Source organism: Mastomys coucha, unplaced genomic scaffold, assembly GCF_008632895.1.
Source record: "Mastomys coucha isolate ucsf_1 unplaced genomic scaffold, UCSF_Mcou_1 pScaffold3, whole genome shotgun sequence".
NCBI classification, from domain to species: domain Eukaryota; kingdom Metazoa; phylum Chordata; class Mammalia; order Rodentia; family Muridae; genus Mastomys; species Mastomys coucha.
In genome coordinates, this window is record NW_022196909.1 from 42,935,097 (window position 1) to 42,947,379 (window position 12,283).

At 49.8% G+C, this 12,283-nt stretch overlaps 1 protein-coding gene across 1 annotated transcript in view; it reads right to left on the bottom strand.

Annotated features, from left to right (window-relative positions):
- The window catches only part of Trappc10 (trafficking protein particle complex 10), a 66,173-nt gene that overhangs the window by 1,366 nt on the left and 52,524 nt on the right, over positions 1–12,283 (bottom strand). Inside the window, exons 18-22 of the mRNA XM_031346815.1 lie at positions 10,978–11,078; positions 9,739–9,865; positions 8,320–8,490; positions 5,372–5,549; positions 661–855 (exon numbers count right to left, since the gene is read on the bottom strand). Coding sequence (XP_031202675.1) covers positions 661–855; positions 5,372–5,549; positions 8,320–8,490; positions 9,739–9,865; positions 10,978–11,078 — 772 coding nt within the window. The remainder of the gene's footprint in view (positions 1–660; positions 856–5,371; positions 5,550–8,319; positions 8,491–9,738; positions 9,866–10,977; positions 11,079–12,283) is intronic.

Here is a 12,283-nt window from a genome sequence, read left to right on the forward strand (position 1 = left end):
GTGGAACACACAGGAAGTCAGACCAAGCCGCCACAGAGTGAGCCTGGGGAGGGGGCAAGCCAACCTGGCTGTCATGTGGATGCAGATGAGCCAACCAAGTGTCATGCTGTTATGGAATTCCTGTGGGTTTTTGAAACTAGAACAAACTGGGATTCGGGCATTCATTTCTACTGGCCATGAGACTAAGCATTAACTTTCAGCCTGTCACATGAAGCTACAGCCTATTCAATACAGAATGTACCACTGATATTAAGAGGGTTCTGCCTACAGCTTTCTCACTACGTTCAGGAGACACCACACTCTGAACTGACAGTGTGGTTTGGTTTTCTCAAGATGCCAGGTAGTGGCAGAAATGCAGTCCCCAGTCAGCTTTCCTCCGATGGCCAGGGAGACAGCAAGGCAGCACTAAGTACACTGTGCAAGCCAGAATTTGGCCACTCTGTACTTTGTTTTAAATCCCATTACGTCTAGGGCTGCACAATTAAAATAAGCTCTATGCTAACAGTTCTGCACAAGTGAGAAGCCAAGGCTACGCTCAGAGGCTCAGTGGGTCTGCGCAATGAGAGAACTGACCTTCGGTATTTCTAACATGGGATGACTGATTGATCAGGGCAGGGCCCACTTTATGTAAGGCTGGTCTGCCTCCTGTAAACTCCTTACCAGCATCCAGTTGAGAAGCATGAGCAGAGTGGTGGGGGAGGTACTTGAACAGCCGGACATCAGGCAAGGGGAGGTACCCAGCAAACAGAGGCATCACTTCCATGTGGACTCTGTGAGTGGCCTGGGCAGCCAAAGGCATGGAGATGACACCACAGCTCTTCCCACACACAGCCCAGTTGCTGCTGTTGTCCACAACTGAAATGAGGAGGACAAAATTGGTACAAACAGCAAAGAGAGACCTTCCTTTCCAGTCGTCACGGTCACAGTGGAGACCCCACTACAGGACACACGGCTCACGTTAAGTCCACCTTAGAGGGAGCGTGTGCTCTGATCATCAAGGCACCCCACTGTTTTAGTGCAACCCTCAACTACTTCTAGTTTGACTGGATCACAATGGATGCAGACAGAAAACTATGTTTTCTATCAACAGAAGAAGTGTTAAACTAGGCTGTTAGGTGGCTGGAAGCAGACTTGTCTGTGAGTAGTAGCATCAAGACCAATGGTCTGTGTTGTGCTATAAAAAGGCCACTGCAGCCTCACATCACAGTGGTGCCTACTTCAGCAGTGGCCTCCAGTCACGGTTCATGCAAATGACTGTCAGGAGGTGGGCCTGGTTGGAGGAGGGTCTCTCTCTGGGGATGTGCCTTCTGAAGAGTCTATCTTGTTTACATATCCTTTTTCTTCTCTGCTTCCTGGATGCAGTGAAGTGAGCTGCTCTGTCACCACATTCCCCAACAGCCATGTTTCTGTCTTGCCTCAGTCCCAAAGCAATGGACCAGCAGCTGCTGGTGAGCAGAGTCACCGGACACAATCTGCCTTTGGTTTTCACGTGTGTCTGTCACCTTGATGGAAAGCTGGTCAGCACTGCCTGGATCCTGCCCCTTGCGTGCCAAGCTTGTGTCACCCCTGGGTGTGACCACCCACGGAGTAAGGATAAAGCTCTCTGCCTTCAGGTACTTCCCAAGGGTGTGCAAAGAAGGTACACATCGAGTCCCAGAGGCCCAGCTTAGGCACAGCAGGACCTTATTAGCATGTGGCAGCTGCCATCAACACTGATTATTTTGTGTATTGTTTTGTATTATTTGTATTATTGTTGTTTTGAGACAGGGTCTGGATGCTGTTAGACTCTCATTATGTGGACCAGGCTCACAGAGATCAGCCTGCCTTTGGCTCTAGAGTTCTGGGATTAAAGGTGTGCACCACCACACCCAGTTGATCAACATGCTTCTTGAATCCCTTCCCACTGACCTCGGGCCATCCTAACGCTCACCCTGAGGGCAGAACAGTGAAAAAGGCCATCCAGAGACCACAGTGGTGAGCAGGAAAAGGCCCTTTCCACAAACGCAGACAAGCAGCAAGGTGGTAGGTGACAGCTTTCTATGCCAGAACAGCAGTAGCAGCCTACATGACCTGTGACCTGAAAGCCAGGAGCAAAAGAGGCAGGTGAGGTGGCCCTGAGGTCAGGTGTCGCAGAACAGGCAGGGAGTTCCAGGCTGTGGCCTCCGCGCCACACTTATGATGGTCGTGACGAAGGCACAGGTCACGCTCACTATCTTATCCCTCACACTCTTCTGCAGCACGCACGTGCTGGGAATTGACAGCTGGACGTAAGAATGGCCTCCACAGAGCAGCCACAGTCGCCTGCTGTTCAGTTCACTCCCAAAGAAGCTTTTCTCACTTTTGGAGGGGGAGAAGGACGTGAGCCATAGAGCACATGTGGACATCAGGGAACGCCCTGTAGAAGTCAGCTCTCCCCCCATCATGCGGGTCTCAGGGATGAAGACCAGGTGCCCAGTCTTCAAAGGCCACCACAGTCAAAGGCACTTGGGTTAGGCTTTTTTTTTTTTTTTTTGTATAATTCCACACAGAACCAATGATTCTGCCCTCACCCTGACTCTTGCCAAGCTCTGAACTATTCCTCTTCCTGTGGTACTGTCACTTGAGACTGTCCCATCTTCAGAAGAGGGGTAAAAACGACCAGGCAAAACACCGTGTGCAACCAGAGTATTACAAAGCAGTCGGCTCTGAGGACACAGCTATGGCAGCCTGGTGCTTCACACTTTCGCATTCTCAGCTGCAGAATGGTGGCTCTGAGAAGCGCATAAGGCCTTCTGCAGTGTGCTCAACGGAGCCATCTCCACAAAGGCCCAGTTCTTTAGCTAATGACTGGCAAACTATGATACTCTGTGCTAACAGATTTTTTTTTTTTTTTTTTTAAATAAACCACGTGAAACTGTCATGTCATGTCAGAAAAGAGCCTAGAACAAGGCAGGGACCTCACACCTGTCATCCCAGAACTCTGTTGGCTGAGGCAGAACGTCCATGAGTGTTAGGCCAGCCTGAGCTACAGAGAGAGATCCTGTCTCAGCCCTCCCCACCTCCTACCATCCCAATAAATCCCCAGCCCACAGTCTTTGTCATGACTGAAAAAACCTGAGACTTTAAGCAGGAATTGGAGTTTGTGAAGTTTGTATTTGCCCCTGTGCTTGGCAGTCCCTGTGCCCACTGTGCAGATGAAAGCTTAGTCTTGCGAAATCATGCTTTCTAAATGATCAACTCATGGACTTACAAATGGCACCTGGCCAGAGTCCCCCAAAACAAGACAGATGGAAGGACTGCAGGACATGAGCAACTTCAGATGCCAAGAGGGGTGGTCTCTATAAGCCTCCTCATGTACTTCAGCTACACTGCTTCTCCTCAGGGTGGGCACAGATGAGACATGAGAACTCGGTCACCTCTGCCTCAGCTGGACAGCAAAGAGATGAAAGACCCAGAAAGTCAGTGGCACTGGATCTTTCCACTTGGGAACAGAATTATTTTTCATGAAAAATATCATGTTCTATATTTACTGTACTATTTTATTGATTTATTGTATACGTGTGTGATGGTTTGTATATGCTTGGCCCAGGGAATGGTATTATTAGAAGGTGTGGTCTTGTTGGAGTAGGTGTGTCACTATGGGTGTGGCTTTAAGACCCTCATCCTAGCTGCCTGGAAGTCAGTCTTCCACTAGCAGTCTTCAGATGAAGATGTAGAACTCTCAGCTCCTCCTGCACCATGCCTGCCTGGATGCTGCCATGCTCCTGCCTTGATGATAATGGACTGAACCTCTGAACCTGTAAGCCAGCCCCAACTGAATGTTGTCTTTATAAGAGTTGCCTTGGTCATGGTGTCTGTGAAAAGCAGTAGCACCCTCACTAAGACAACGTGCATGATGCCGTACCATGTGAGTCACGTACACAAGTCAGCGAGCTCTCTCCTTAAGGGGGTGGGTGTCAGGGCTGGATGTGGCTGTTAGGCTCTGTGCAGCAAACATGCCTTTACCTGTGAGACACCTGCAGACTTGTCTCATTTTATGTCATACATATGATCATATGTATGCACATTTGGAAGTCAGAGGTCAACTCTGGCTGCCTCTCAGGCACCATTCACCCTGCTCTGAGACGTGGTCTCTCACAGACATGGATCATGCTAAACAGGCTAGGCTGGCTGGCAATCGGCACCAGAGATCCGCCTGTCTCTGCCTTCCAGCAGGTGTCACCATATCCAGTTTGGGTTTGTTTGTTTGTTTTTTTTAAAGATTTATTTATTTATTATATGTAAGTACACTGTAGCTGTCTTCAGATGTACCAGAAGAGGGCGTCAGATCTCATTACAGATGGTTGTGAGCCACCATGTGGTTGCTGGGAATTGAACTCAGGACCTCTGGAAGAGCAGTCAATGTTCCTAACGGCTGAGCAATGTTGCCAGCCCATGTTTGTTTTTAAGATAAGGTTTCTCTGTATAGCAGTCCTGGTTATCCTAGAACTCACTCTGTAGAGCAGGCTGGCCTTGAACTCAGAGATCTGCCTCTGAGTGCTGGGATTAAAGAAAGATATGTGCCACCACTGCCTGGCTACACAAAGCTTTTAATATAGAGTCTGGAGACTGACCAAGGTCCTCAGGCCTGCACTTACTGACCAAGGTCCTCAGGCCTGCACGTACTGACCAAGCCACTTCCAACCCTGTTCTTGAAACAGAATCTCAAGTAGTCCTGGCTGGCCTAGAACTAATTTACTTTGTAATTGAGGCTGGCCTTAAACTCCCGATTCCTCTGTATCTACTTCCCAAGTCCCGGGGTTACAGGCATGTACCCCTACACCTAGTCTACTGGTGTTCTGATAAAAAAGCCTCTTTAAATTAGTACTAATGTATGCAGGTGTATGCATGCCATGGCCTGCATGTGGAAGTCAGAGGATGTCCTGGAACTGGTATCCTCTCTCTACCGTGGGCTCCAGGGGGCAAGCGAAGGCCACCAAGTAGGTGTTTTGCCATAGGAGCTTTTGCCCACTGAGCCATCCTGCTGGCTTTAAATATTTAAACATAAAGAATATTTGGCTCATCAGTCATATTTAGAGTGATTTTGGGAACTGCAGGGCCTGGGGGCAGTAAGAGAGGACAATGTGTGGTCAGGGCTTCAGCTGTTGGGAGCATGATGCTAGCTTTAGGGCAATGGTTGTCCAACCCTACACAGTTGGGCAGATGCATCAGTGGTCCTGAGTCCAAAGGCTGCTGCACAGTGATTTTTGGAATGCACTGTGATAACAGAGCTGGGCTTAGTGAGCCAGGACTGTGCTGTATTGGGAATCTATCAGGCAAACACTCTCCGAGGATGCCGCATTTCACAGAAGGCTGTGGAGCGTCACAGCATCATGAAGAGCTTGAGTCCTACCTTCATACATAAGCTTTGTGGAAAAATAGTCCTCAGATTCCACGAGTGCTTCATCCTTGTCCACATCCAGGAGGTCGGCAAGTCGTGTGATAGACACCTCTAAGGAGCAGAGCGAGCCTGTCTTACAGTACTCAGCTCCTGAGGCAGGAAGGATCTCAGCTCTCACACTGTACAGTGTCTGCAAGGAGGGATAGAGGAGATAAGGGACAGCTTACCTGAGTGGCCAGAAGAAAGTCTGTGGAGGCAGGGCAGAGCTGCACAGCCACAGCACCACCTTGGCAGTTACTTCTTACAGACGCAAGCTGAACTCCATACATTTCTACTGTTGTGAGAGGAGAGTGAAGTGCGCACATGCCATGGCGTGTGTGTGGAGTCAGAAGGGAACTGTATGGTGCTGGCTCTCTCCTTCCACCTTCACAGCTTGCGGGGATCAACAGCAAGTTACCAGGCTTTCCCCATAGTCACCTTTACGTGTGCAGCCACCTCACCAGCCCCTGCGGCCCTTTTTAAGTTATCTGTATTTTCAAGCATGGGAGCATGGACACAGAGTAGTCCTCCACGTGTCTCCCTCACACCAAGGTCATTAATATTGGCGTTATGCGCTTGGTTTAAGTCCCCACCAGGGTTTCTAAATCTGCCTAGGATATTCTGAAGAAAATTCCAGACAACCTGCCATTTCACCTGTTATGTTAACATTGAATAGTACTAAAAACTAGACATTTTCTTGCCAAAATACAACACCAAAACTAGTAAAAATGAACACACACCCCTGGGTATCATCCAATTCTGTCCATAACCCCTTTCTCCATATCAACCTCATTCTCAACGGCTTTACACACAAACCAGTATTTTATCACCACCCAGCATGAACCAAGAGTCCCAACTTGCCTGCTGCCAGGGGCACAGGCGAGAGGCTCACACTACTGAGTTCCAGCTCAGAAGCCAGGCGCTCTTCACCTGCATGTGCAGAGCAACCTAGCATATTTCATTAGAAAACAATGCATTGCTAGTCAAAGGAGAGATCTGAGATCTACAATTGTGTTCTTCTCAAGACTCATGGAGAGATGACAACTTCTTTGTCCTCAGGCAGCCTTCCATGATGACTTGTCTATCACTCGAATAGGTCTGCTCAGAGAAAGGCAAGTGCCCACAATCTGGCGGCCTGGGCTCTTTCTGCTTTCTTATTATAATGGGGCACAGGGATATGTATCCCCCCTTCTCACATGCAGATACGAGAGCACACACCCAGCCCTCAGACTGGAGTGAGGCAGGGCACAGGGTGGTTGGAGATCAGAGTAGCACATTCACACAGCCAACCTGAGATGTTCATCCCACACCAAGCATTAGCACTAGGAGGACACACTAGGTAGACGGACTGTACACCAAGCATTAGGAGGACGCACGAGGTGGACTGACTGTGAGCTTAGCAAAGGATGTGCTCCCTAAAGCTTCAAAGTGGCAGTGGGCTTGGTCTGAGTCATTCTCTCTAACACTTTCTGGAGAACCCAATGGCTTCAGGAAGGGCTGGCCCCTGACATGTGTGGGCACCAGCCCTCTCACTGGGCTGCTGACACTCCAAGTAGGAGTACAATCAGGTCTTTTCAGTGAGAAACAAGCAGTCATGGCCAGCTGACATCAAACCTTTCTTTAGCGCGGTCTTCAATGAGCAGAATGGGGACACCTGATGTGTCACACACAGAACAGAGCAGCTCACACAAATCAGAAACACAAGCACCAAGACTATCAAGCTCTTGGAAACCTTTCTGATCTCAACTTTCAGACTCTTAGATCTGAGACCAGAGACAAATGATGAAGGGAGAAAAGCTGTTTCATCAAGAGTACAAACTTCTGTGTTCCCCTGGACAGCAAGACAGTAATGGCAACTACAAAGGGTAAATGTTTATAAGACACATACACAATTAGAGAGAACTACACAGGGTAAATGTTCATAAGGCACACACACAATTAGGGACAGACACTTGAGACCTACTTAAACCCTAAGAATGAAAAGGCAAACCATTCCAAGTGGACAAAGGATTCAAGTCAACATCTCTGCAGTCACCTCTAACTACAAAGCCACACACTACCCTGGCCTCTAGGGGATCCCCTGCACTACCTGCAAGATGGTGTCACACATCTGCAAACACCGGGACGGCCATAACTAAGGAACTCAGCTTGCATAAGACCTGGAGGCAAGGCTCACACACTGGGGGAGAGGAAGGCAAAAGACACAGTGGCAGTGAGCCACATGGACAGTCCTCCACACCAGTGATCCCTGACCGCAGCTCTGCACGTATCAGAGCTGTGTGCTGGCACTACATAAAAACAAGGTACAACAACGGAATGTTTAACTCGTTGGCTAATATACAGAATTGAAAACATGGGCTTCCAAACAATTAGTCTGATGTGGTTAGTGAGAGGTAGAAAAAAGAAACGTTTGGTGCCAAATCTGTAGTCAGCACCACCTTCCCCGAGACACCCCTGCTGATTCGCAGCTGCACCCCACAGTTCTGCCCAGCACACAGTCTAGGGATCAAACCCAAGCAGGCCTGTGTGCCCAGCTCATAGCCATTCAGAGCAGCACACTCAAACTTAAACAAGAGGCAGATAATGAGCAAGTGACAACTTGTCCTACACACTGTCTGCTTTGTGTTTGAAGGCAGTGCCTGGGAGCAGATGAAACGGCTTTAATGTGTGCCCCCAGATTGCTATGATGAAAGAGGGCAGGGGTCTAAGTCATGGATCGTCAGCATTGTCAGGAGCAGGTGCACCCCAGGAAGGACACAGTGTCACAAACGGGACAGGCTCTGGCGCAGCTGCTCAGAGCTCACAACCTTTCTTGAGCTGTAGCTCCAGTACTGAAAGAATCCACCGAACCTCAGTAGTATCAAGAACATGAAGTGCCCGTGCTTCCACCCCACATCCCGTTTCCCAATAATATTACATACAAAGAAGTCCTCCACATGGAACTCGTAAGTGTAGGGTTTCAAGGGGACAGTCAGCTGCTCTTCAGAAGCTGGGAAGAACCCCACAGAGAACCGGCAGTGCAGAGGTGGGGGCGGCTCCTGCGTCCACGTCAGCTCCCAGACAAAGAACACGGACTGCTTGCTGTGGATAAGCTGTAACAAGAGGCACGGCTTTGGTCACAGTGCTCGGAACCTTGTAGAGCAAAGGGGCATGTGTCAGGCAGAGTCTACAGTGAGCCTGTGGATTCCTGTGGTTAAGCAGCACCTACCATGGCCCCAGGCCTGCCTGCCTGCCTGCCTGGCACAGAGCCGGGCCCCAGCTGGTAAAAGGATCTGCTTTATGACTGCATCAGAGGTCATGAAAAGTCGCTTCAGGATCATTATTAGTACATAGCAAACTCCTTACATGGCTCCATAATGGGGTATGCCACTGTCACAGCTGGACCAACGGCACTGCCTGGAGGTAGGCTAGTGATTGAGGCAGGAGGTCACCGAGGTACAAAAAGAAATGAACATTGCTCCCCCCCCATTTCTTCCCCCTTTCCTCATTTATTCCCCAGCTCCCATAAGGCATCGGCAATAACAGCTCTGCTCTCTATACACTCCCCTCCATGACGTGCAGCCTCTGCACAGAAGTGACCATGGACTAAAAAGAACCTCTAGAACCAGGGGCCAAAGAACTTCTCTTCCTTTCAGGTGACTTCTCTCAAGCACTGTCTCACAGTACTGAAGGCTAGCACAGCCACCACCATACACATCCATGTCAATCATTTCCTAGTAACATAAAGTAGCTTAGGAGCAAGTCCAGCCAGATACATGGCCTAAACACTAGAGTCTACACCTACAGGATCGGGGACAGGCTCAGCAATGAGCTAACAATGGCCAAGTAAGTATTAGTGGGAAAGTCTGAAAGACTGGAGCTGCAGTCACCACCAGGAACCCTCTGATTGCCATCCAGCAGCACTCACTGACAGAAGTACACATAGAAAGGGTGGAAAATGCCAAGGAGTAGGGGCCCACACGAGAGCTTCTCATAGCAACACAGTATAGAGGCCTTTCCTCACAGCAGCACAGGACCACACTGTCTGAGGGTGATGGCATGCACACAAGCAAGAGATCCCACACAAGCCCGTGTTTACACATGAGGCAGGGCAAGCTCAAGACTTATATCTAAGATGACAAAGGCATTCCTGTGCTACGCACTGCCCCTCAGCCTTCTAGGCCCTGCTGTTCCACAAGTGAACACGAGGCACATGAGCCGGTGCAGCTCTGACCCAGGCCCTCCTCGGTACCCAGAAGCTAATCCAAATCAGCGGCAGGATCTGCCCAGCGGCAGCCAGTCACTCTGGTCTCCTTCCCTGAGGTGCTGAGAACCTGGTGCTCAGAGCAGAGAACAGTTACCTGCTGGGACTGTGTGTTCAGGGGTGCCAGCCTCAGGTCAGTAGCATGACCCTTGTCTTCCAGATTACTGTCTGACAGCTCAAAGTCCAGTTCTGACAGGTTCTGGACACAGACTTGCACATATTTCCTAAAATACAGAAACAAGGTGGTCATTCTAACACTCAGCACTCTTACTCCCTGTGTCCAAGACGGTTATCTCGAGTAGGTGAAGCGAGGTGGAAAACCCACCATAAGCGTGGTGCAGTCACTCATGGGCTGGCACCCCAGTGTGGATGAGAAGGCCAAGCATGTAGAGCACTAAATCCCCCCCCCCCTTCCTGACTGAACACTGCTCTGCTGCCACCCCACCTCTACTATGCTGGACTGCATCCCCCTAATAAACCCTCCCTTAAGTTGCTCTTGTCACAGCAACAAGGCAAGAAATTAATATAGACATTTTCTTAGCTGCTCTAACAAAGCTGCCCGGGTTCCTTTAGAGATCATGGAGGTTTTCAACCTTTGCATGTAATGTTTCCCTGCTCTGATGAAGAAAAAAAGTACTGCTAGTGTAACATTTTATTCTCATAACCAAGCCAATCCCAGCAGTCCACGGGAGAGAGACTGTTACAGGGAGAGGGAAGAGTCAGGGGGCCAGTGTTGTCACTTGAAGCAGGAAGAGCAGTGGCCCTGACACCTCTGCACTTCCCAGTAGGTCTGACGATCCCTCTAGAGCAGGAGTGCTCAGCTAGGTGGCCTGGCTCCTCCTGGAGCCAGGGCTGTGGTGGGGTGTAGTGACATCACCCAGAGACACCACTGAGCCCTTTGCAGAGAATGGAGCAGCCTATCTAGCCCAGAAGCACCAGGACCCAAATATTAGTGTTTTAAACTCTCTACCTGGAAGCAGCTGGCAGTGACCGAGGGTGCAGTGACAGAGCACCAGTTACACAGACCTATGGGGATACACTGAGCAGCCCAGAACGGACACCTTGTAGACGTTGATCAACTGGAGTCTGCCAGTACCTTGGTCGCTTAAAACAGAGATAACAGCTAGAAAGAGACTGGGGATCAGATGAAGATCCAATTTGGATTTCACCTAAAACTTTTACCCTGAGGTGTCAGCTGTGAGGCAGAGGAAACTGGGAACATGGCCTGTGTATCCAGGACACAGGGAGCTTCTCTGGTAATGTGTAAAACCCTAGGGACAAGCTATGTACCGGTTCATTCCAGGGAAGAAGCAGAGCTGGCTCCCCACTCCCTTACCGGGTTCCAGCAGACAGCAGAGAGTGCTCGGTCCTGAAGGGCACACTGAATGTCAGTGCAATGACAGTGGAGTAGATAGACCACGGGCAGTCGATGGACACCTGCAGAGAGATGGGGACACCTTTAACCCACTGGCCAACAGCATAACCCTGTCACCATGCAGCCAGTGCACAGTGGCTTCTCTGTGGTTCACCATTACTGTCCTGAGAGGACATTCTATTTAACATATTCTCACACGGACAAGTGACAATGAGCCACAGAACCAACAAGGAATAAAGGCAGAATTGAACTCCATGCCAGAACCGCAGCTCAGCCCCCAGCACATGCACTCTGGCAGAAGAGCCAGAGCAGGTGTGCCTTGTCCACCTGGGGTCAAGATGCCAAACACAGCGAGCAACCCAAGGCTGCAAGTGGCCAGGAACCACTGGAAAGCAAGAGGTCATCCAATTACCTCACTTGCCTGACAGAACCTAGCTAACGACCAACCAAAGCTGGGATACGGTATGGACAAAGAGATACTCCCTGGGGCAGGAGAGGAGCAGGTCTTGAGTTTGCTTTTATCTTCACACAGAGCAGACCAATCTACTGGGTGCAAACCACATCTCCACTGAAGGAGACATTACCTTTATTCTCTCTCTTCTCTGCACAGCGTGCAAGGAGAAATTCCTAACTACTCAGTGGTTTGGATGAGCAAGGCCCATAGCCCATGTCTGAATACTTGGTCCCTAGTTGATGGAACTGTCAGGGAAGTATTGGGTGTGGCCTTTCTGAGGAGGTGTGTCACTGGATCGGGCTTTGAGGTTTTAAAAGCCTACCATTACTAGTTAGCTCTCTATGTCTCATGCTGTGGATCAGTATGTGAGCTCTCAGCTACTGTTCTAGTGCCATGCCTGTCTACATGTTGCCGTGCTCCTCACCATGATGGCCATGGACTCTCTGAAGCCACAAGACAAAGCAAACGCTTGCTTCTACAAGCTGTCTGGAAGACTGGAAAGGCAAATCTCTTCTACAGAGATTGCATTTAAAGAGACTGCAGTCTGAGGCCTACCCTACTGTTCCTATCCCCATACTAGCCGATGTGGGAAGCTCAGAGGTGCCTCAGAATTGGAACCCAAGTCACAGGAGGTGGGCACGCCTGGCAATACTCCATGAGCTGATTTCACATGCACCTGTAACCTGAGCAAACATATCTCTGAGGAGCTGTTAAGATGCCAGCCCCAGGCCCTACCTCAACGGAGCTGCTCCTGGCTGAGTTGACACAGCTCCTGCAGCCTGGTCATAGGATGCATGGACCTGCCATCACCCC